Source organism: Cornus florida, unplaced genomic scaffold (assembly GCF_030987335.1).
Source record: "Cornus florida cultivar Cherokee Brave unplaced genomic scaffold, ASM3098733v1 CherokeeBrave_3.0.0_Hap2_Chr06, whole genome shotgun sequence".
Classification (NCBI taxonomy): domain Eukaryota; kingdom Viridiplantae; phylum Streptophyta; class Magnoliopsida; order Cornales; family Cornaceae; genus Cornus; species Cornus florida.
The window spans coordinates 22,975,568-23,001,774 of record NW_026775576.1 but is presented as its reverse complement, the minus strand read 5'-3'; the positions used below and the strand labels follow the sequence as shown (position 1 = coordinate 23,001,774).

General features: G+C 39.7%; 1 protein-coding gene across 1 annotated transcript in view; it reads right to left on the bottom strand.

The window, feature by feature from the left end:
• The window catches only part of LOC132311189 (ubiquinone biosynthesis O-methyltransferase, mitochondrial-like), a 53,333-nt gene that overhangs the window by 18,659 nt on the left and 8,467 nt on the right, over nt 1–26,207 (bottom strand). Inside the window, exons 2-5 of the mRNA XM_059808981.1 lie at nt 21,020–21,109; nt 14,707–14,785; nt 9,599–9,676; nt 6,035–6,083 (exon numbers count right to left, since the gene is read on the bottom strand). Of these exons, the coding sequence (XP_059664964.1) occupies nt 6,035–6,083; nt 9,599–9,676; nt 14,707–14,785; nt 21,020–21,109 (296 nt within the window). The remainder of the gene's footprint in view (nt 1–6,034; nt 6,084–9,598; nt 9,677–14,706; nt 14,786–21,019; nt 21,110–26,207) is intronic.

Sequence of the window (26,207 nt, the reverse complement as noted above, 5' to 3'; positions counted from 1 at the left end):
GACTGTTACTCTTTCTCGGTTGGATAGATTCATGGTTTCCTGGGATTGGGAGGAGAGGTTTCCTGATATACCCTTGGCTAGACCGGTTTTTGATCATATTCCATTGGTCTTGGATTGTGGGGGGTTGAGATCCCAGAGTACCCCCTTTCGGTTTGAGAACATGTGCCTTTAAGCGGAGGATTTCCAAGGTAAAGTCCTTTCTTGGTGGGATGAGCCCATAGTGATCAGTACTTCGAGTTTCATTTTGGCAGGAAAGCTTCGGTTCTTGAAGGCAGAAATTAAAAGGCGGAATAAGGAGTTGTTTGGAAATTTAGAGTGGAGGAAGAACAGGGGCCTTGCTGAGATTGCAGAGATTGATCGGGTGGAAGGAACGGGTGGTATTGTGGAGACTCAGATGCATCGGAGAGCGGAATGTTGATGGAGATTGCTGAGATTGCTATTTCGGAGGAGAACTAGAGGCATCAAAAGTCTCGGGCTTTATGGCTCAAAGAGGGTGATCAAAATACAAGGTTCTCTTATAGGCTGGCCAATGCTCAAAGGAGGGGCAATCACATTAGGAGGATTCGTGTTGATGGGGTGGATTTGTGCAGAGGGGAGGAGGTGTGTAGGGGGATTGCCTTGTACTATTAGAGACTTTACACTGAGACCTACAGGTGGAGACCGATTTGATTTCTGATATGGATAGAGATGGTTTGAAAATTCCATTCACAAAAGATAAAGTGTTGAAGGCGCTAAAAAACTGTAATGGCAACAAAGCCCAGGGCCAGATGGCTTCACTATGAGATTCCTGTTGGAAAGTTAGGGTTTGGTCAGGGGTGAGGTGAGGGGGACATTCCAGGAGTTCCATTCTCATGGGCAGTTTGAGAAATCTTTGAATATAGCTTCCATCACTCTCATTCCCAAGAAAGATAGGGCTGCTAACATCAAAGATTTTAGACATATTAGTTTGGTGGAGATGTGTGTACAAACTTATAGCTAAAGTCCTTAGATGGAGGGATGTCTTGGATGGAGTTATCTCATAATCCCAAAATACATTTATCGTTGGTCATCAAATTCTGGATTCTACTCTTGTTGCCAGTAAGTGTGTGAACTCTAGATTGAGTAGTGGTATTTAGGGCTGTAAATGAGCCAAGCCGAGCTTTAGAGTGTTCAGGCTCAGCTCGTTTCAGCCAAAGGGTTGCTCGAGCTCGATAAAGCTGTAACTGCCTTTGACCGAGCTCGGTAAGGCTCAACAAAAAAAAAAAAAAAAAAAAAAAATCAAATCATTCGATTCCCAAAAAAAAAATCACACTGCATATGTATGTTATATGAATTTATATGTATATATTACCCATGGATATTGACTTCATTCAAGCAAATATGAAGAGAACAAACCAGATGAGAAAGACTTACAAGGGGGGAAAAAAAACAGATAAGAGAGAACAATAAATGCGAGAGAATATGGTCTGTGATCGTCCAGTTTAACGTTGCTGTGGTTGTTGTATGCTTGGGAAGGGGTGTTCGATGGCTACGATCATGACATGGAGAGAGGAGAGAGGAGAGAACCGATGATTTTAGTTTCAAAAATATGCCGCCTTTGAAGATGCTTTTAGGGTTGTATTGAGATGAGACATGTATATATATAGATGGGCTTCACAATATGGGCTTAAATTTGGGCCGTCTTAAATTCTTAATTTGTGCTAGTTCATTATATTTTTGGGCCTTATATAATAAATGGATTTTAGTTAAAATTATTGGGCTTTATATATAAATGAATATTATATAAATTTAAAGAATTTTCACTTATTAATTAATGTATGAATTTATATATATATAAATGAATATTATATAAATTAAATGAATTTTCACTTATTAATTAATGTATGAATTTATATATATACACACATATTTGCGAACACGTTAACGAACTTTGTTCACGAACATGTTCAAGAACAAACGAGTTGAAAAGGGGTCTGTTTGAGATTGGTTTGTTTATGAAATGAGCCTAGAAATTTTGTTTGGGTTTGGTTCGTTTTCTAAGTAAACAAACATGAATTGAGCTATTATCGAGCCGAGCTCGAGCTATTTGTCGAACGCTTGGTTCATTTACAGCCCTAGTGGCATTCCAGGAGTTCTCTGTAAGCTTGATATTGAGAAATCCTACTATCATGTCAGTTAGAGTTTCTTGTTGTGTATGTTGGAGAGGTTGGGGTTTGGGGAGAGATGGAGGAGGAGGATTGAGTTCTACATTTCATCTGTGAGGTTTTCTATTTTGGTGAACGGGCTCTGTTTAGCTTCTTTGGCAGTTCTCGGGGATTGAGACAGGGAGATCCTCTCTCTCCCTTTTTGTTCATAATTGTCATGGAGGCTATCAAGAGGTTGATGAGGAGGGTTGTGGACTTGGGATTCATTAGGGGTTCAGGGTGGGCAGAGATTTGGATCATCAGCTCAAGATCTCCCATATGCTCTTTGGTGTTTTGTGAAGATGTGTCCCAGCTGAGATACTTGAAGTGTGTTTTGGTTTGCTTTCAGGCTATCTCTGGCCTAAAAGTGAATGCAGGGAAGACCTCCTTAGTCCCGGTGGGGGAGGTGCAGGACATTGCCAATCTTACCGCGATCCTAGGTGTGGAGTTCCTTCTTTCCCCATTTCTTATTTGGGTTTGCCGTCGAGAAGGGTGGGGAGTTGGACCTGTGATTGAGAGGTTTGAGAAGAGGCTTGTCGGGTGGAAAAAGCAGTGTCTTTCTAAAGGTGGGAAGGTCACCCTCATAAAAAGCACGTTGTTAAGTCTTCCTACATATATCCTCTCTCTCTTTCAGATCCCGACCTCCGTAGCTGAAAGGATTGAGAAGCTCCAGCATAATTTCCTCTGCGGTGGATTGGGGGATGAGTTTAAATATCATCTTGTTTGGTGGGAGCAAGTGTGGGGTGGCTTGGGTGTCAAGAGGGGGATCCCTTTTAACAACGCTCTGCTAAGGAAGTGGTTGTGGAGATTTGGAGGTGATCGCCATAGGTTATGGAGGAGGGTCATCTCATGCCGCTTTGGGGAGAAGAGAGGTGGGTGGTGTTCCCGAGTGGTTAGATTTTCCGGTGGCATTGGTGTTTGAAGTTTATTCAAAAGAGTTGGGATGAATTTTCCAAACATATCAGATTCAGAGTTCGAGATGACAACGACACTTGGTTTTGGGAGGACTTATGGGGTGGCGAGCATTTGTTGGCTTCTTCGTTTCCCAAGCTTTTCATGATTGCCGTTGATAGACATGCTTGGGTGGCTAGCTATTATTGGCTTGATAGCAAGAGGATCACTTGGGATGTGCGTTTTCAACAGTTTCATGGTTGTGAATTGGACGACGTTTCTGACTTGATGGATCTGCTGTATAGACATACGCTGGATGGGGGATGCGTTAATTCCCTTATTTAGGTGCCCTCCCCACAAGGGAGATTTGATATCCAATCCTTTTTCTGCTGCCTCTCAGGGGCTGATTTTCCTCGGAACACGGTTTGACGCTCAAAGGCTCCCCTCAAGGTGGCTTTTTTTGTTTGGACTGCAATTTGGAGCAAGATTCTGACTCTTGATAACCTAAGAAGGAGAAGACAGGTAACGGTCAATTGGTGTTTCATGTGTAAGAGGGATGGAGAGTCAATGGATCATCTTCTTTTGCATTGCCTTGTGGCTCACGACTGTTAGAGTTTGATTTTTGGTCTGTTTGGTATGCAGTGGGTCATGCCCCGGTCTTCGAGAGGTTTGATTGACTCTTGGAGAGGGTGTGGTGTGGGTTCTCACGCTCATCATTTTTGGAGGGTGGCACCCCTTTGCGTTCTGTGGTGCATCTATAAGGAATGGAATAGTAGATCTTTTGATGGGGAGGAGTCTCCCATAGGAATGTCAAAATACCGCATTATTGTCTTTTCTAATGGGGGATGGGGAGATATTGTACTTTTTTAGAGGAGATTGTTGATCTTTTGGGCTTTTTGGGTCCTTAAATCCCTCTTTTTTTTCTTTTTCTAGGCTTTGGCCTTTGTGTATTCTTGGTATGTGTTCTCCTTTTGAACGCTTTCTACTACATTTTTACTTTTAAAAAAAAAAGATGTCAAAGGTCAGATCCATGTAGTTTCACACTCCCACACCTCAAATTTCAATTAATGGGGACCCCACTAGGTAATGACCCCTACTTTTCTCAGAAGCTCAATTGTAGAATATTGATCATGATCAAGATGTACAATGATGGGCTTTTTAGTTGGATAAGTGGCACGGTGGATATCTCGCTCACATCTTCTCTTTCTTGATAACATCCTATGTGGAGCTGAGGAAGCAATTGAGGTATTGTAGGTGTGTGCTCCTCTATTTCAAGGTAGCTTTTAGTTGCAAAGACAAATTAAGAAGAGTTGTTTTCCATTGGAGAGATGGCGAATTTTGAGGCCTAGGTAACAAATTTTGGTTGCAATGTGGTTCAATCCCAAGGCCTACTGACCGTATTGAAAATGGTTGCTGGAAGTGGCCTGCAGTAATCCTAATTGGGAGGAAATCCACTCAACGGTGCATGAGGGGTTGAATTATAGTCCAAATAAAGAAGATTCTGCGATTTAGGCAGACAGTAACAAAAATTTCTCTGATAAGGATGCTTGGAAAACCTTCAGACCTACTCAACTCAAACAAACACAATTTAAAAAAAATTCCTTTTTATGTTTATGCATCTATGGTTTTTTTTTGATAAGTAAAAATGTATTAACAAACGCGCTCAGTGGGGAGCGAACCCTTAACAAAGCAAACAAGAAACGCAAGATGCGACATTACAACGATAAGTTGTCAACAAAATCCAACAAACTATCTACAGATGGGCAATTCTTTGGTTATTAAAGGTGGTTTGAATGAACCTTTTTAGTCTTGCTTAATCTAGTAAAATACTTGTGAATTATTATTGTAATCCTTGCTAGCTACAACATAGGGGGAAAGCTAACCTCCCCTCCTTCAAGGGAAGGATAAGCTTTCTCCCCCTTTTTTTTTGGACAGAAACTAACCTCAGTAGAATCAGCCAGCTCATAAAAAGGTGGATATTTATGTAATTTCAAAAAAATAACATCCCCAACTTCTCTCTCACGCGTCTCTCCCTCATGATTCATTGACCCTGAGGTGCGCCAGGTGGGTTTCTTCGCCCCCACTGCACTACCATCACCGCCACTAGATCAGACCCAGTGCGCCAGGTGCTGTCTATAAGCTTTTTGCTAAAGTCCTAGCCATTCGCTTGAGGAGGGTCATGGATGAGGTGATTTCAGATTCTCAAAATGCTTTTGTCGGAGGTCACCAGATCTTGGATTCCGTTTTGGTTGCCAGTGAGTGTGTGGATTCCAGGATCAAAAGCGAAGTGCTGGGGGATTGTTTGCAAGCTGGACATTGATCTTCCCACTTTTGTTTTTTTTTTTTTTTTAAAAAAAAATGAATACAATCGAAGCTTCACGGATCATTTGCTACACCCTGGCGCATTTGCATTTAAACAACAAAATGTGGTATGCCTATATCTTCACATGTCAAGGTTTTCTTTTTACAAGAATGTACTCCTTATACAAGAGCCAAGGGTAATAAGCTGGTGTCACAGAGTTGCAATGCCTGGCCTTTTCTTGGTGTTTTAACAGCTTGCTCAAATTGAAGCAAAAATCTAGCAATCAAAATGGTTGATATTGAATTCAGCAACCCATACTTGCAACCAGAACTTGACAAATATATATATATATATATATATATATATATATATATCAAGAACTGCAGTCCACATGGTGCAGGGAAACTCAAAGAAAGTAGTACAAACTGGCTCCAGATGTGGTAAGGCTTCATTTCTTCAAGATTGTAGATTGTATTCTAGAAAATGGAACACAATGATCATATGATACTTAAAACCTTAAAAGTTTTCTTTTTAAAAAGTCTTGTTCAAAAATAGCGGTCAGCCAATTCAAAGGATGCAACATATGTAAATGCAGTAGTACAATATTGATGTAGGAGTAAATATTTGAACAAACAGATTATATCAAAGAAAACAAACAAAATTGACATATACGGTGTACCAGCTGTTGTACAACGATATTCGATTGCTGAAGTCGCTGGATCCAAATCCTAGAAAGTAAGCAAGGCTTATAAGTTTCCACGTTAGAGTTTAAAGCATAATTCAATAGATGGTAACAATCTACTCATTAAAGTAAACCCTAATCACCACAAACTCTGGTGTATGAACGACGATTCATTTGGATTATTATAACAGCAGTGACGACTCAAAATTAAAGAATACCAACCCCACAAATAATTTAGAATGTGAGAATTAATAGGAAAAATATTTTTGTTGTGTAGGTAGGCATATGCCCAGTGTTTTGAGAGGGGAGGCGGGTATGAGTAAAACATAAATGAAACAAGGAGACAAAAGAATAGGTGAATGAGAAAACATGCTTGTGTATCACTTCAGAGTAGTTCGGAAAGATATTTTAACACAACAACCAATTAATCAGTCGAAAACATTCTCAACAATAAAGAACTACCAACAAACTATAGAATTAACAAAGATGCAGTCTACTCCACAGCATGGTGCTATGGCAAAAGTTCAGTCAATCAAGCGTGGGAATGAGGATTCAAATCCTGAGAGCGGCCACTTAGTACAAATAATGCCAAAGATTAGGAATTTAGGACTATATCCAGTCTACTACTCTAAGCGCACTCTTGATTAATGGGGACCACACTAGGTAAACCAACAATGCAGTCACCTTGATTAGTATTGAGCAAAGACTAGGCAATATTGGTCATGATGGTAGAGCTCAAAAAAATTTCTGTATTTAGTTATTTTGCTTGATTTCTACGTTATCAATTTTGTTGGACTAGACCATGTTTCTCTCTATTGAATGTTATATTGGATGCTCCAAATTGGTTTTCTTTTACATGTTTGTCAATGTTTACCACCAAAACGGTAGAAAGGTTAAAAAGTTTAATTTTCTTTATTTTGAAAGCCATTAACTTAGGGAGCGATATACACGATTCAATATCATGAGTAATGTTATGTCATTGTTTCATTTATAATTTAATTCCCTCAAGATTTCTTGAATTACTTATATTGAGATTGATTATAAATTTTTTGGTAAGCTATAATCTCAGGCATAGTTTTGATTGCCTGTGATTTGCATATATTCACAAGAGCATCAACAAATCGATAAAGTTCTCTATGTCATATTGTCTACAGCTTTTTCATCATCATCATCATTGCCTTTATTTCAAGACAAATAAAGGTCGACTACATGAATTCTTTTTTCCATGCTATTCTTTTTTTTAAGCGTTCAAACGGGGAACGTGTCCCAAGAGCTATACAGAGGACGAAGCCAGAGACAAGGTCCTAAGGACCCACCGAACCCAAAAAATTAATGAACTCATCAATGGATATACAATTTCTCCCCAAAACCCAACTAAAAAGAGAGCTAATAATATGAAACTTCGAAGCCCCTAAGGAAGATTCCTTCCCTTCAAAAAGATCTTCTATTCTGCTCCTTCCATAAGCACCACCAAACACAAAGGGGAACCACCCTCCAACACTCACGGGTGTGGGCTCCCACACTACAGCCTCGCCAAGCTTCAATCAAACACCTCGAGGACCGTGGACGCCGAAAAGGCCAAAGATAAAGCTCCCACAGTCGTGAGCTACAAGGAAATGCAAAAGAAGGTGATCCACAGACTCCCCACTCCTCTTGCACAGACAACACCAATAGACTAATCTGTCTTCTCTTTCTCAAATTATACAGGGTCAAAATATTGCCCCAAACAACAGTCCAGACAAAGAAGGCCACTCTGAGGGGAGCCTTGGAACTCCATACCGTCTTCCAAGGGAAATTAGAACCATGAAAATCAAAGAGACAAAGGAATAGGGAACAAACCTCGAATCTCCCCTAAGAGGAAGGCACCCAAACCAGAGAGTCAGTGCCACTACCATCTATCTCACGTCCGTACAACAGCTCCAACAAACTTGCAACCTCATCCAACTCCCAATCCTGAAAGGAACGCTGAAAACACATATCCCACGTGAGCCTACCATTATCGAGCATATAACAGTCGGCCTCCAAAGCATGCCTATACACGGCAATCCGGAAAAGCCTGGGAAAGGAACGAGCCAACAAGCAATCACCACACCAAAAATCCTCCCAAAACCGAACTCCTCTGCCATTTCGTACTTTGAATCTAATATGCTTAGAAAATTCATCCCATCCCTTACGAATGAATTTTCAAACACCCACACCTCCGGCGAATCTGACCGGATCAAAGGACCACCAGCCTCTCTCCTCCCCGTAGAGGCACACAACAACCTTCCTCCAAAGGCGATGGCGCTCACTTCCAAATCTCCACCACCACTTTCCCAAAAGAGCCCAGTTGAAAAGAGCCAACCTCCTAATGCCCAGACCTCCCAATGAAATTGGCTTGCACACTTAATCCCCCTGTCCACTCCAAAGGAAGTTCCTGTTGAAGTCTATCAATCCTTTCAACTACCGAGGCGGGAACCTGAAAAAGGGAGAGAAAGTATGTAGGGAGGCTCAACAACGTACTCTTCAAAAGAGTAACCTTCCCGCCCTTCGAAAGATACTGCTTCTTCCAACCAGCCAGTCTCCTTTCAAATCGCTCAATCACAGGATCCCAACCTCCTACCCCCCTTGACGGAGCACCCAACGGCAAATGCAAATAGCGGATAGGAAAAGAGCCCCACCCCACACCCAAAGTACTGCAGCAAGAGATGCGGTGTCCTGAACCTCCCCTACAGGGTCAAGCATGCTCTTTCGTACATTAATTTTCAAACCAGAAACTACCTGAAAATATACCAGGACACACCTCAAATATCTTAACTAGGACACATCACTGAAAACCAAGGCATCATCCGCAAACCGTAAATGAGAGATCTTCATCTAATGACCCGAGTCTCTACCGACCCTAAAGCCCCTAATAAAACCTAGACCCACTGCCCCAACAATGTGCTGAGAGCCTCCATAATAATAAGGAATAAAAACGGAGATATAGGATCGCCCTATCTCAAAAGCTTAAGTAGAGGAATGCATTAGACTTATATTATGACCAACGTATATATAAAGTTGAAAGGAAAATGTTATAGAACATCTTATAAAACATGTTATAGAATGCCTATTGGGCCGACCATGCTTCATGAACAAAATATTAGGTAATTAAGAAAAAAGATACCCCACAAAATAAATATAAACAAAATGACAATGTAGAATGGGTATGTCAATAAGAAAAATATTAGGAATGAACACATTTAAAACTAGAAAATAAAAATTCAAGATGGTACAATTAGTACCAACTGATGATAAATTGAGTGAAAAACCTATTCAAATAATTCTGTTTCGAGTAATGTAACAAAGACAAATAACTGCACAGGCTGAAGAGCACTAGGGCAATGGAAAACACCAAAATTAACATGGCTAGAAATAGCAAGGAAATATATAGTGGCATCCTAGCTTCTGATAAGGATTCCGATTTATCTTGATAATTTCTATTACTAATTTCCTATTGTTTGGTATGATCATACATGCACATAAAAATATATATGTATAGACTTAATATTTTCCCTTGTTCTATATTAGAACTAACCATACCGCATGAAGGCGAGCAATCTTGATGTTCTTCTCCACAGCATCAACTCCCATTACAGTAGCGCCCATCCGTGCCAAAGGCTGAACAAGCAAAAGAAAAGAATAAAAGTAAACAACTATCAATTCTAGTTGAAATTGTACCTGGGTAAAATTTCATCTAAGCAAATATAAGTTAAGCTAAAAAATAGCATTTTGTTTATTGTCAAAGACATGTGTCTTTATATATCCACAACGATTTGTAGGACAAATATTCTAATTTTTGTCTTAAGATCTTGAGGGGTTATTTTTCTTGCAGAAACCTTGAAAGAGCCAAGCAGCAGCACCAACAACAAAATGATAAGTAAAATTACTATAACATGAATTCTTTTATATAAATATATATATATATATAAACACCACACACACACATGTTCTAATTTTTGTCTTAAGATCTTGTGGGTTATTATTCTTGCAAATACCGTGAAAGAGCCAAGCAGCAGCACCAACAATAAAATGATAAGTAAAATAACTATAATAGGGTTTTTTATATAATAAATATATATATATATATGTGATAAAAAATAATAATAAAATATATAAAAAAAACCCACTAACACACATAAATATACTAAAGAGCATGCACCTGCTCTTAAGTGAACATTTATGCACTAATGAACATTAATGCACTACCAAAAGTATCTGATTCAGAGTTCGGAGTGGGAGCCACCTCAGGTTTTGGGAGGATCGCTGGTGTAGCGACTTTGTTTTGTCTCATAGGTTTCCTCTGTTATTCAGGATCTCTTCGAGTAGACATGCTTTGGTTGTTGACAATTATGTGCATTTTCATAAAGAGTTTCATGATTGGGAGCTTGCGGAGGTTGCAGAGTTCTTAGCCTTGCTTTATAGCCAGGTGGTGTAGGGGGCAGGAATGGATGAGATGGTGCGGGTGGGTACTCCAAGAGGGGTGTTTGAGGTTAATGCTTTCTATCACAGCCTTTCGGAGATCCAAGGTCCTTCTTTTCCGCGGAAGGCAATTTGGAGGTCGAAAACCCATTGAAGGTGGCTTTCTTTGTGTGGTGTGCCGCTCACAAAAGTATTCTTACCTTTGACAATCTCAGGAGGAGACAACAAATTGTGGTTAACTGGTGCTGTATGTGTAAGAAGACGGAGGAATCCGTGAATCACCTTCTTCTGCACTGCCCAGAGGCTGACACAGTGTGCAGAGTCCTTCAATGCAGTTCTTGGCAGCAGTGATTATATCCTAGTCATCGATGGATAGAGGAACAAGAATGGAAGAGAATTCGACAAGGAGTCGGAAAAAGCAGCTCATTGCTTATCCATAGACTGTGGTCACTTTGAGATGTTTGGGCTATGTTTTTTATTGCGTTTGGCATGCCTTGGGTGTTCCCATGATCCACAGTGGATTTGATTGAGGCTTGGAGAGAGGGTGTCTAGTGGAGAGCCGAGCCAAGGATGTTTGGAGGGCCACTCCCCTTTGTTAAAGATGGGGCTTGTGGTGTGAGAGAAATAGGAGATCCTTCGAGGGTGAGGAGACCCCTAATTGGTATCTCAAATACAAGATATTGTATTCTTTATTTTTTTGGGTTCATGGGTACAATTGCAAATGTTTGGGAAATCTTTTGGATTTTGTGAATAGCTTAAAGCAATAATTGTCGCCTTTGGTGTCTTGGGTAGTCTTTTGGGATCGCTCCCTGTTGAGCGCCTTTTATGAAATCTTACTTATCATAAAAAGAAAAAGAAAAGTGAATGCCATAAGTAAGTAAGGCCACAAGCAAAGGTTCTTTGAAAACTCACTTTTGAAACCACGCCAGACAGCCATTCAACTCATTAGAGGAAGGTGGAGGAGAAAGACGAGTATTGGGGCTGATCCTCGCCATTAGGGAAAATGGATTCATAGAAACGAGAGCGCCAAGCCATTTCGCTATGTAAGCAATGCAAGATCTACTAAATAAAAAAGAAGGAAAAGGAAAGAAAAGAGAAGGAAGAAGAAAAGAACAAAAAAGGGGTAGGGTTTAGCAATTGTGTTAAAGAGGTTTCAAAGGACTAATGTGAAACATGCCCCCAGAAAGCAGTTATTGGGTCAACAATCTTCTGGCACCAAAGCTAACTTCCTTGCTAGATAGCTCTCTCAAGACCATTTCAAAACTTACTCCCACAACAAGACACTATATATATTTTTTTTGATAAGTAAATATATTAGAAAAGTGTTCAAAAGGGGAATGCATCCGTAATACACAAAAACGAAAAACCTAAGGACCAACAGAGTCCAATAGATCAAACAAATCATCAATCGAGGAGCAAGCAGTGCCTCTTACATAACAGAAAAGAGAACGAAGAATATGAGATTTTAAGTTTGCTAGAGACGATTCCTTTCCTTCAAAATTTATGTTATTACTCTCTCTCCAAATACACCACCAAACACAGTGTGGGACGATCCTCCAAAAATCACGAGCATGACCTTTAACAGGGCATCTTCTCCATGCGTTGATTAATTGAATAGAGTGCTTAGGCATTACCCACTGAACGCCAAAAATACTGAATATGAGATTCCAACAATCATACGCCACAGGACAATGCATAAGAATCTGATCCACGGACTCACCGTCTGTTTTACATAAGCAACACCAGTTAACAATGGTATCGCCTCTCTTTCGCAGATTATCCAATGTCAAAATCTTTCCCCAGGTAGCAGTCCAAACAAAGAATGCGACTCTAAGAGAAGCTTTAGAGCGCCAAGAAGACACTATATAGATCTACAATTTTTTCCACTATGAGAATATTATCTACTGAGACATCTATAGTTGCTCGAAGCTAAAGAACAAATTTTTAGAATAAGGCAGGCATTAGTTTTAGTATATAGTGATACAAGTATAAGATTCAGAACTATGGAAATAAATGTGCAGAAAAGAACGAATTAAAAAGACATTTTCTTACAGTATGTGTTTTGTACGTGAAACTAAAAGAGCCTGCAAAACAACTGTATCTTTATCATCATATGTCACTCTTTAGGTGGTACTTTCTGTTAAGGACTGGTAGTAATTGGGTTATTACAGTAGAATGCACTTGTTTCTCACTTCTTTCTTCATCGGTACCTCTTAAATTCAAAGTAAAATGTAGCTGAAGTTGACAATAATGGGTATTATATAATGTCTCTAGGGAGTAGGAGTCCATAAGACACGAAATGAGCTTTAAGGATGTACTTCATCTGTATGATTATATTTTGGGAAGGAATAAGAGTCAATTTGCTATCCTTGCCTGCAGTGCTTCAAAAATTCAACCTACTTTTATGTACAAAACATAATCAAACACAGGATTGCAGTAGTTTCTTTGATCTTTCCCCAGTTATATTACATCTCAAATCCTTGTAAGGATCAACCCCACCCACCCCCCTTCCAAAAAAGTAACTGTGTGTGTGTGTGTGTGTGTGTGTATACATATAGAGAGAGTAAGGGCTTCAAGAAGTTGAATTTTGATAGACGCTCTTTATATAATAACCAATAAAAAAATTATAAAAAAAAATTAGCTAGGACAAAGCTTCATCAAGTCAAACCTTTAAATGACATTGCCCTTCACCAAAGCTCACAAATCTGTCAACCTTGAGGTGATTTCTATGGCTAAGAAAAAAAACTTGTTACCATGTAAATTTTCTAGGGAGATTAGATACCAACCATGGAATCTTTTTGAGTTGTTTTTCATTTGGTCCCATATTTGTACCTGTGATTCTTTTCCACGAGAAAATCTTCTCCACCTAGGGTTTGCCATTGAAACGAGCTGTTTGAGAACAGCTTAGGCTTGGCTCCACAAAGGCTCGGTTCATGTTCGTTGTTTAGTAAATGAACCAAGCTCAAACAAAACTATTGGGCTTGTATATTGTTGAAAAATATAAAAATTGAAGAGAGAAATTAAACATGAAGAACAGAAGGAAAGACGCACAAAGCCCAAAGGGCTACATCACCCTTACTATATTCTCACTTGAGATTGTTTACAATGAGCACCTCTATTTATAGGTGAAAGAACAAAGCGATAAATATGGAAAATACATTAATGGAGGATTCATAAAATCAATCCCATAAATCACTCCAATCATATTTTATCATAGACTAAAATCACTCCCACAATATTCTCAAACCAATATTCTGTGGAGTAATTTAAGGTTCCTATAATAATATTCTCCAACATATATTAAATGAGCCAAGCTCAAACATTGCTCTGCTTGGCTCGTTTGTTCATGAACACATTCGTGAGTGAGTGAGCTTAGAGACTCATTTTGAGCTCATGAACACACAAGTATATTTATATATATATATATAACATATATACACACACAATTTCATATTTCTATAAGTCCAAGTCAACCATAGATAACAAGTTTCACAAAATTATTGCTAGTGTGTCTTTCAAATCTTAGGGGTTGCAAACTGTTGGTTCTCGTAATGGATAACAAGTTTGAGCTTGGCTCTCCAAATAAAGCGAGCTGATCAAGCTGAACTCGAGCTTTTTCAATCTCAGACGAGCCAATACCGAGCACAATTGGCAGCTTGATTTGAATTCGAGCCGAAGTTCAAACAATCTTGTAGTATGACGGAGCTGAGCTCGAACGGTCACCTACTAAGCTCAGCTTGGCTCGTTTACAGCCCTACCTCCACTTGTTGTTACCTACTTGTTCCTTAAATGAAGTTTTTACACCTTACCAGAGAAAATTCCAAAGATCCCATCATATTTGTGGCAATATTAGAATACAACTTAATCATCTATGCCCAAATTTTCATGACACTAGAAAATTACAACTCAGAAAACGACTGAACAATATAGACACTGTTAACAAAGTAAGTCAGAACTCTAACGAACCTTCAAATCTTCAATCTTTAACTTGTTGATGGGCATAATATAGGAATACAAGGAAATGAAAGAATGCAACATCAACAATGTAATTAGCCAGAGATTTTACTATCTTTAAAAAATAAAATAAATAAATAAAAAAGAAAAACAAATGCAATTAAAAGCAGCAATTGATAATGGTATGTGCTTGAAGAGGTTGGTGTATGCAAAAAGAAAGAAAGCCATAGGCAGGAAAATTATAAATTGGTGCATCACCCAATTTAAAGAATAACCTCTGATAGAATTCCCCCTCCACATCCAACATCAACAAACTTTAGTCCTTCAAAGGGCCTAGCACAATTTGGATCCTTTCTGAAACAAGGAAAATTACAAGAGGTTCATTTAGCCAGTTTTATAACAGGGCCAGAAAAATAATAGATGAAGAATAACGCAAACATCTAAATGAAATCCTTGCAATGGATCCAGTAAAGAATTCTGAAACATACAAAACCAAGAAGTAATCAAATACTTACTGTAGGAATTTTGAGATAATTGAATTCAATTATTTTTTACCCATTCTGAGGGTCAAAAAATATATTCATAGGAAGGTATTATACAAATAGTTTATGATAGTACAAGCTAAAGTGAGGGATGACTTGTTCCGCTGAATGCTGAACCTTTCCCCAATTCAACCCATCCAAATTCCAAACAAAAGGTTTATAGACCCGACGCTGGTTTTGCCTTACAGAATTCTACTCCTTCCGGGTTTACGGGCTTTACGAAATGGGGAAAGGGGAGAGTAACGGGGCAGAGAAGAGCCCAGCGAGATTCACCGGCAAAGGGGGCAGCAAGGTACGCGAATGGCACTCTAGACAGCCCGCTGCAGACCTATTCTAAGGGTATTGAGTTATGGTCAAACATGGATGACAGAGGACTGACTTTGTGTATTGGGAAGGGGATTCAGTTGAACCTTCAGAGGGAGTAGGCAACCTTATTGGCAGTGAAGCTGTACAACAGGGCAGAAATTTGGGCAGATTGGGAGGTGGCACTAAGTCTACTAACGCGGCAGATTCAGAAGGTGGATTAGGCTCTTCATCTGATGGGGAAAATGAGGATAAGCTTAATGCTGAGGCAGATGAGGGGCTGCCGAAGGATCCTTTTGAGCTCAACCATGTGATGGTGGTTAGGGGAGAGGAGGAAGGTGAAGGATGGGATCCCCGACAACCATTGGCAGTCATGGTTCACGAAGGAGAGGGTGTTGTGAATGAAGAGTCCATGGTGGACAGTGAAGAGGGTTGATGAGTTATATTGGGGAGGTGAGTAAGAAAGAGCCTTCGCCTATCTATGATGGGAAGGAAGGACAGGCTATGGAGTTGTTTGGCTCTATCAATGCAGAATGGAGGGTTGATAGAAGGAAATAAAATCAGCATGGAGGGGGTAGATAGAGCTACAAAACCTTATATCCTATGTGAACTATGATGGTAGGAGTGGGTCAGAGAGGGAGAAATGTAAGGCAGAAATTGGAGAGATTTTGGTGATGGAAGAGATTTCAGGGAGGCAAAAGTCTAGAGCTTTGTGGCTTAAGGAGGGGGGACCGAAGTTTTTTCATGGGTTGGCCAAACAAAGAAGAATCAACCACAACAGGCTGATCAGAAATGGCCCTATGTTGAGCAAGGAGGAGAATGTGGAGGGAGGTGTCACCTCGTTCTACCAGCAATTATATACGGAGTCTTCGGATTGGAGACCTCTTTTAGGATGTTTGGAGTTCGACTTGATTTCTTTGGAGGACCAAGTTCACTCAGAGAGGCCTTTTGAGGAGGACATGTGGTTTTGGCTTTGCAGAGTTGCAGTGGAGACAAAGCCCCAGGGCCGAATGGGTTTTTCATGTGTTCTTTCATCAGAATTGGGAGGTATTGAACGAGAGATCATGGAGGCAATCAACTTCTTCCACTTGCATGGGAAGTTTGAGAAGTCAACGAACGCTTCCTTTATTGCGCTCATGCCTAAGAAGGGGTGGTGTCGTTGATGTTAGAGAGTATGTACAATTATCCTGACCATTGGACTACAAAGGTTAGGATAATTGTAGAATGTATAACCTAGTATTTTTCAAAAAAAAAAAAAAAGGTAGCATGTACAAGCTAATAGCCAAAAACCTAGCGGCAAGGCTGAAGGAGGTGCTTGATAGGCTAATCTCAATCTCAAAATGCTTTTGTTTGAGGCCGTCAGATTTTGGACTCAATGTTAGTAGCAGATTTGCAAACCAGTCTGGGATGGTGGGCTGGGAGTGAGAAGATTATACTTCCTCGACATAGCTATGTTGGGCAAGTGAGAGACAGAAACTTCGGAGGAAAGTCATTTGCTGTAGACATGGAGTGATTAGAGGTAGTTGGTGCTCCTTGGTGGTGCGGTCCCCTGCGGAGGTGGGTTTGAGGAAGAACATTCGGAACGGTTGGGATGAATTCTCAAAGCACATTTGCTTCAAGGTAAGGGATGGGAAACATTAGGTTCTAGGGGGATCCTTGGTGTGGCGAGAGGCCTTTAGAGAGGGTTTCTCCAAGATTGGTTGGGATTGAGATGGACAGGTATCTTTATGCATCTTTTATGAGAGAGTCATCTTAGAAGCATTACTCTAAAAATTTTTTTTTTTTTTGGGTGGGGGGTCGGGGTAAAGTAAGATTTCACAAAAACGTTCAAGAGGGGAGTGCTCCCAAAAGAATACACAAGGTACGAAAGGCAACCACTGTAATTTCAAGCTACCCACAAAATCCAAAAGGTGCCCCATAGATTTACAATTGCGATTTATGCCCATAAACCCAAAAGAATAAAGTAGACAGAATATTGAATTTGAGAGACCAAATAGAAGTTAACTCTCTATCGAAGGATCTCCTATTTCTCTCATGCCACAGACCCCGCCATAAATAAAGGAGAGTGCCCCTCCAAGCGTCTTTGGCTCGATTCTCCACTGTACACCCTCTCCAAGTCTCTTAACATATCCACCATGGAATCGGGAAATACCCAAAACATGCCAAAAGCAACTAAGAACATAACCCAAATATCCCTCGATACTGGGGAATGAAGAAGAAGGTAATTCGTTGTTTCTTCCGTCTTCTTACATATGCAACACCAGTTCACCACAATCAGTCATCCCCTTTTGATATTATCAAGAGTGAGAATGCTACTGAGGGCAACAATCCAAGCGAAAAAAGCCACCTTCAGGGGTTTTCAACTTCCATATCACCTTCCAAGAGAAATTGGGACCTGGGATCTCCATCAGGCTCTGGTAGAAAGACTCAAAGACCTAACCTCAAAAACCCCTCTCAGGGTACCCACCCACACCATCTCATCCATCCCCTTGCCCTCTAGTTGTAGAGTAAAGACAAGAACTCAGCAACCTCCATAAGCTCCCAATCATGAAAGTCTCTATAAAACATGTCCAATGTTAACCTCCCGTTATAAAGCTGAGCCGAGGAAACCTACGACCCAAAACAAAGTTCCCACACCAGTGATCCTCCCAGAAGCTGACATCCCTCCCACTCCAAATTTTGAACCGAATGCGTTTGGAAAACTCATCCCAACCCTTCCGGACAAGCTTCCGAATACCCATGTAACGGTCGCTCATTGCAATTTTCTTAATGGCAAGAGACTGACTTGGGACATGCACTTCAGGAGACAATTATAGAGTCAGAGGACATGTTTGGGTTTTTGGCTTTGATTTATAGCCAGCCTATTGTTGGTGTGGGGATGGATGATTGGCTGGGGGGTGGGAATGAGTCATGGGAGGTTTGAGGTGTGATTTTATTGTCTTCTTTGGTGGTTCAGGGGATATCCTTTCTGTGGAAAGCAATTTGGCGCTCTAATGCCCCCTTGAAGGTAGCCTTTTTTTTGGCTGGACAACTATTTTGGGGAAAATCTTGACTATTGACAATCTGAGGAAGAGGCATCAAATTATAGTCAATTGGTGTTGTATGTGTAAAAGGGATGAGGAGTCGGTGAATCATCTCCTCTTACATTGTCCCAGAGTTAGAGACAGATGGGACATATGTGCCACTTTTGGGATCTAGTGGGTCATGCCATAGTCGGCATTGAGTTTAAGTGATGCTTAGGGAGGGTGTTCAGTGCAGCCTCAAGTTAAAGATGTATGGAGGACGCCCCAGTTTGTCTTTGGTCGACCTTATGGAGAGAGTGGAATAGGAGATCCTTTGATGGAGTGGAATCCTGGGGTGTATTGAAGATTTAATAGTAGAATCAGTGGAGGAAAATCTTTCAATAATTGATGTTGTTTCCTATTATTGAAGTTTTGGTGATACTGGAGGAATGAATGAAGAAAAATCCTCCTTGTTTCCTATTTTCTAATTCTTTCCATTCTCATAATTTCTTCTCCTATATAAACGAGCCTCCACTATTTTATTGTATATGAATTGAGAGAGTACTATAAAAGTGATGTAGCCCTTTGGACTCTTTGTGTCGTGGATGTAGGCCCTAGTGACTGAACCACGTAAATCTGTGTGTTCTACTTGTTTTATTTATCTCTTTGCTTCCGTTTTATGCTTTACATAGTATCAACGCCTAATTTCTCTTCCTAGGTTCAGACCCCTATTTTGGGGTATTCACTTAGCATCTGAAATGTTGCTAAGGGTTTTTCGGTGCTATTTGTGACTTGTTTGGGCTACCGATTTGTTCAGTAGTAATGTTCTTCGCCTTTGCCATGTCTCCGACAGTTTTTATTGACTTGTTTGGGCTCCCAGTGTGTTCGGTAGCATTGTCTTCGTCTTTGAAGTGTCTCCGGCAGTTTTTATCAACTTGATTGGGCTGCTGGTAGCATTGTCCTCACCTTTGCCGTGTCTCCGGCTGTTTTTGTTGACTTGTTTGGGCTGTCAATATGTTGGTAGCATTGTTCTTTGTCTTCTTTCTTCTTTCTTCATCATTCACACTTATTATTACTCGTCATCTCAATGGCAAGTTGGGCATTCATGCTCCAACTTGAGGAGGAGTATTGAAGATTTAACGGAGGAATCAATGGAGGAAAATCTTTCAATAATTAATGTTGTTTCCTATTATTGAAGATTTGGTGTTATTAGAGGAATCAATGAAGAAAAATCCTCCTTGTGGCTAAACGGTTGAACCACGTAATATTTGTGTGTTCTACTTGTTTTATTTATCTCTTCGCTTCCATTTTATGTTTTACAATAAGGTGTTTTTGTTTGTGGGTGAAAGAAAATACCCATGACAAGTGAAAATGCAGACTGAATGGCTAATAAATCTCAATCAACAGCATTTAAAATCATCATAAGACCACTTCAAACCATACATCCCTTTAGGAACTTAAATTTCTATGAAAAGAAAGGAAAAAAAGAAAAACTCATGAACTAAGAAGCACGAAAACACTTCTATAAGGTGTCGTGTCCGTGTCGGACATTAACACTTGATGTGCACTCCTGGACATGTCTCCGACACTTCATGACCATGTGTATAATTTTAATATAATCTTTATTATTTCGAACACTTGTCGACACATCTCGGACACTTGGTCAACACATTCCGGACACTTAACCACATATCCCACACTCTATCTTATATAAAACAAACATACGACAGCCCTAGAAAGAACATTGTGAACATGTATCAAAGTGCCCAACTTCTTTTTCTTTAAAAAATAAAAACATGTCATAGTATGAAATATGTACAAAAACATAACTACTCACATATAATATAATATATTCTTTTCGATATTCAAATTGCTTCACCTTCTAACTTATGTAACTTTAGTATAAAATTAAAAAAATAATTGAAGTTCTATAATTTTCTTATTCAATAGATATATAAAGAAAATTAATATTTATATTAGTCGTGTCCTCGCCGTGTCATGTCCTACTTCTTTAGAATTTAACGTGTCGATGTATCCATGTCATAGTATGAAATAAGTACAAAAACATAACTACTCACATATAATATAATATATTCTTTTCGATATTCAAATAGCTTCACCTTCTAACTTATGTAACTTTAGTATAAAATTAAAAAAATTATTGAAGTTCTATAATTTTCTTATTCAATAGATTAAATTAATATTTATATTAGTCGTGTCCACGCCATGTCATTGTCCTACTTCTTTAGAATTTAACGTGTCGATGTATCCGTGTCGTATCGTCTCCGTGTTCTGTGCCTGTGTCCATGCTTCTTAGCTGATGAACTACCATTAGAGATTGGAAGGCTATGCAAATGATGCATCATTGCTGATAAGGTGAAGAATTATTTTCACAATGACAACCCAGTGTATTTGCATAAAGCATATGTAGAAATACAAAGAAAGTTCAGCAATATAAGATCTCCCCTCATAGAAGAAACGCCCAAAAGAAAGGGAAAAACAAAGATAAAGTTCAATAAATATTATTGAGATTTTCATATTGCATTTGGATTCTTCTAGTCTTTTCTTTTTTAGTTAATTCCCTTTTAGTGAAGATCTCCTTCCACCCTTGCTATGTTCCTTTTACTTTATATGTAGTTTGGTAAGCCATGATTTACTACTTCCAAAATTCATGGCATGTCCGAACCAACTGCGACATGGAATGAAATGAAAAAAAGAGTGAAGGAAAACACACGATCTACCTGAAATGTCGGCAAAGGGTGGAGCGGATGAAAGTAACTCTCGTAGGGTTCATCGCATGTAATGGCTTAAATGGTCCTTCAGCATCCCACCTAATTATAACATGAGAATGGGATCACATTAAATGATTATCTACAGCAATGCATCAGTACCAAGGTTCATTGTGAGCATATTGACATATGTATACGTTTATGAGAGTGACAAGTGCCTTCCAAGTTCCCATTAAAACCAAAATAGGTCATATTGACAAACTGGAAGTCAAACATCTTGGGGATGCATTTGTGAAGGAAGCTCAAAGGATACCCAAGATTATAACTCACTAAATGTCACAATTTCAAGGATGCCAACATGACAGCTTTGAGAAGATGTCAGTATATCCAATTTGTATCAAGATTCATTGCATATGTTTTGCATTAGTTCCAACCCCCCCCCCCCCCCCCCCCCCCCCCCAAACCACAAATTCAGGAAAATGCAAGCATAAAGGAGAAACTTGAGATAATGTTAATCATAGAACCAAAGGAGGATGGGCAAAATGGAGAAGCGGTGTATCCCTCTAAGACCGAAAGGAAGTTCTATAAAACAGCTATTAGACCAGCCATTCCTAATGGGACAAAATGTTGGGCAGATGAGAAGCAGCATATGCACACTGCACGGTGTCACGAAATTTGATGTACACAAAGATAAAAAAAAATAAATAAAAAAAAAGAAGAAGAAGATTTAGAAGAAGATAAAATTAGAAATGCACAAATTTGTGAGATGATAGAAAAAGCATAAATTGGACATAAAATTGAAGGAAATGATTAAGGATGTTTGAAACAACAAAGAATACCACTAAGAGAGGAGCAACATCATCATTTTGACGGTAATGCTTGGGAAAGGAAGACCAAAACTAACATGAATTAGTAACAAAAGAAAGATAACGTGTGGTTTAAGTGAGACGGTTCCTTAAAGCAGAATAAAAAATAGGATTCAAATAGTTAACCTAAAATAGTTGGGAAAGGCTTTGTTGAATTAAGAAAAATAGAATTCATATAGTTGACCTCAAATAGTTAGGAAAGGCTTTGTTGTGTTGAGGAAAATACAAGCATAACACACAAGAAATATATCAATTATATCGACCTTGAGGGTATTGTTATGAACCAAACACCTAATTCCTCTTTTCTTTTCTTTTTTATTTTTCTATTATAATATTTCCAATCTCTTATATTTACAAAAATAAAAATAAAAAATCAGTCTCTTATAATTCGTTGGATTGAGGGAGTGGGAACGAAAACAGATGAAAGGAAAATGAGGAAAAGGCTTTTATGTCGTTCCAAAAAAACCCAGAAAATACCCAAAAACAAAAAACAAAAACAAAAAATAGTCGAGGAAAGGAAAATAAGGAAAAGGTTGTTCACAAAATTAGATACCCCATAAAGTAGGAGGAAATGGAGGATTAAATTAATTAAAAAATAAAAATAAAAATAAAAAAGGAATTGATGATTAGTCACATTTTCCCGTCAATTTTTCTTACTTATTTTTTTTTTTTTTGATAAGTAAAATTTCATAGAAAGGCGCTCAAGAGGGGAGCGCTCCCAAAAGAATACACAAAACGCCAAAGGCGACAACTAAAGCTTTAAGCTATCCACAAAATCCAAAAGATCCCCCAATGATTTACAATTACGCCCGTTCACCCAAAAAAAGAGTAAAGTATGCAGTATGCTGTATTTGAGAGACCAAATAGGAGTCTCCTCACCCTCAAATGATCTCCTATTTCTCTCACGCCGCAAACCCCACCATAAACAAAGGGGAGTGGCCCTCCAAACAACCTTGGCTCAGCTCTCCACTAGACACCCTTTCCAAGCCTCAACCATATCCATAATGGTTCTTGGAAACACCAAGAAATGCCAAAAGCGACCAAAAACATAGACCAAACATCCCTTGCCACCAGGCAGTGAAGAAGGAGATGATTCACTGATTCCTCCGTCTTCTTGCACATACAACAACAGTTAACCACGATCTGTCGTCTCCTTCTAACATTGTCAAGGGTGAGGATGCTATCGAGGGCTACACACCAGGCAAAGAAAGCCGCCTTCAAGGGAGCTTTAGATCTCCAAATCGCTTTCCATGGGAAGGAAGGACTTAGAGTCACCGACAAATTGTGATAGAACGCACTGACCTCGAACACTCCTCTCGGCGTGCCCACCCACACCATCTCATCCATCCCCACACCCTACATCGCCTACCTGTAAAGTAAGGCTAAAAACTCAGCAATCTCTGTAAGCTCCCAATCATGGAACTCTCTATGAAACTGCACATCCCAAGTCAATCTCCTGTTATCAAAATAAAAATCAATCTCTTATAATTCATTGGATTGAGGGAGTGGGAACGAAAACAAATGAAAGGAAAATGAGGAAAAGGCTTTTATGTCGTTCCAAAAAAACCCAGAAAATACCCAAAAACAAAAAACAAAAACAAAAAGAGTCAAGGAAAGGAAAATAAGGAAAAGGTTGTTCACAAAATTAGATACCCCAAAAAGTAGGAGGAAATGGAGGATTAAATTAATTAAAAAATCAAAAAAAAAAAAAAAAAAGGAATTGATGATTAGTCATATTTTCCCGTCAATTTTTCTTACTTATTTTTTTTATATAAGTAAAATTTCATAGAAAGGCGCTCAAGAGGGGAGCACTCCCAAAAGAATACACAAAACGCCAAAGGCGACAACTAAAACTTTAAGCTATCCACAAAATCCAAAAGATCCCCCAATGATTTACAATTACGCCCGTTCACCCAAAAAAAGAGTAAAGTATGCAGTATGCTGTATTTGAGAGACCAAATAGGAGTCTCCTCACCCTCAAATGATCTCCTATTTCTCTCATGCCGCAAACCCCACCATAAACAAAGGGGAGTGGCCCTCCAAACAACCTTGGCTCAACTCTCCACTCTACACCCTTTCCAAGCCTCAACCATATCCACAATGGTTCTTGGAAACACCAAGAAATGCTAAAAGCAACCAAAAACATAGACCAAACATCCCTTGCCACCGGGTAGTGAAGAAGGAGATGATTCACTGATTCCTCCATCTTCTTGCACATACAACAACAGTTAACCTCGATCTGTCGTCTCCTTCTAACAATGTCAAGGGTGAGGATGCTATCGAGGGCTACACACCAGGCAAAGAAAGCCGCCTTCAAGGGAGCTTTAGACCTCCAAATCGCTTTCCATGGGAAGGAAGGACTTGGAGTCACAGACAAATTGTGATAGAAAGCACTAACCTCGAACACTCCTCTCGGCGCGCCCACCCACACCATCTCATCCATCCCCACACCCTATATCGCCTGCCTGTAAAGTAAGGCTAAAAACTCAGCAACCTCTGTAAGCTCTTAATCATGGAACTCTCTAAGAAACTGCACATCCCAAGTCAACCTCCCGTTATCAAAACGATAACAATCGACAACGATGGCATGTTGAGTCAAAGAAATCCTAAAAAGCCGAGGAAACCTACGAGTAAGAATACAATCCCCACAACAATGGTCCTCCCAAAATATGAAGTGACTCCCACTCCGAACCTTGAATCGGATGCATTTTGAGAACTCATCCCACCCCTTCCGGATAAGCTTCCAAACACCCATACCTGCTGGAAATCTCACCTCCCTAGACAGCCACCCACCATCACCCTCTCCATACCAGCAAGCAATAACCCTACTCCAAAGAAGGGACCTCTCACTCCCAAATCTGCACAACCATTTGCCCAACAGCGCCATGTTGAACAATCCAATCTCTGAATGCCCAAACCCCCTTCTGAGTAGGGAACACACCTCCCAATTCACCAAGTGGTATTTAAACTAGTCTCCAACACCACCCTATAAAAAATTCCTCTTAATCTCTTCCAGCCTTCGAAATAGGGAATAGAGACATGAAGTAGGTTGGAAGATTTGAAAGAGAACTTGTCAAAAGTGTGATCTTTCCCCCTTTTGAGAGATATTACTTCTTCCACCCTGCGAGACGCCTCTCGAACCGCTAAATCAAGGGATCCCAAACAGAAGTCCTCCTCGACACGGCACCCAAAGGAAGCCCTAATTAGGCAATCGGAAGGGTGCCGACACCACACCAAAGAATGTTAGCAAAATCCTGAATTCCTTCAACTTCCCCAACTGGAACTAGCTCACTTTTGCTTATGTTGATCTTCAACCCTGAGACGACTTCGAAGCAAGCCAGCACATATCTCAAGAACCTCAACTGATCCACCCTAGCATCACAAAAGACGATCGTGTTATCTGCCAAAAGCAAATGAGAGATAACCATCTAATTGGGACTGTTTCCCACCAAGAAACCTCAAATAAAACCCAACTCCTCTGCCCTCCTCATCAGTCTGCCAAAAGCCTCCATGACAATGATAAACAAAAATGGAGAGAACGGGTCTCCCTGCCACAAACCTCAAGAACTCACGAAGAAACCAGTTGGGGAGCCATTTACCAAGACTAAAAACCGCACGGTAGAGATGCAATCGAGTCAATTCTTCTTACTTATCAAAAAATAAAAATAATAAATAAAATCCCCTATCAATTTAACGAGAGAGGTCCTACATTTCCCTTTTCTTAAACAAGAGTAAACTTCATACCATTTATTTTCTCTCTAATAACTTTTTCAAAAAGACAAGATTACCACTATCCTTTCCTCTTTCTTTTCAGTCATTCAAACAAGAGGTATCCTTATTCTCTTTCTCTTATTTAATGGTATTTTCCTTTCCATCCCCTCCAACTTATTAATATGACCAAACAAACTACAATGACATTATATAAATTAATAGTTTAACTATTATTAATCATGTTGTGTTCATCCATTTATAATTGTTATAGTTGTTGTAGACTTAATCAACCAAGTCATCCAAGTAGTCCTAATACTCTCACTTCCAAGGGTAGTGGGACTGGATCCTCATGGTGATTGTACCCTTGCTTGTTCATTTCCCAGATTGTTTAGGATTGCTGTTGATAGGCATGCCTCGGTTGCTGATTGCTATCGGCTTGATAACGGGAGGTTGACTTGGGATATGCAATTTGTGCGAGCGTTTTAGGATTAAGAGTTGGACGACAGTTGCATGTTATTAGATCGTTTGTATCAGCATGAGATCCGTGGCGGAGATAGAGATTCGCTTGTTTGGGTGCCTGCTTCTCGGGGAATTTTTGAAGTGAGATTATTTTTCCGATGCCT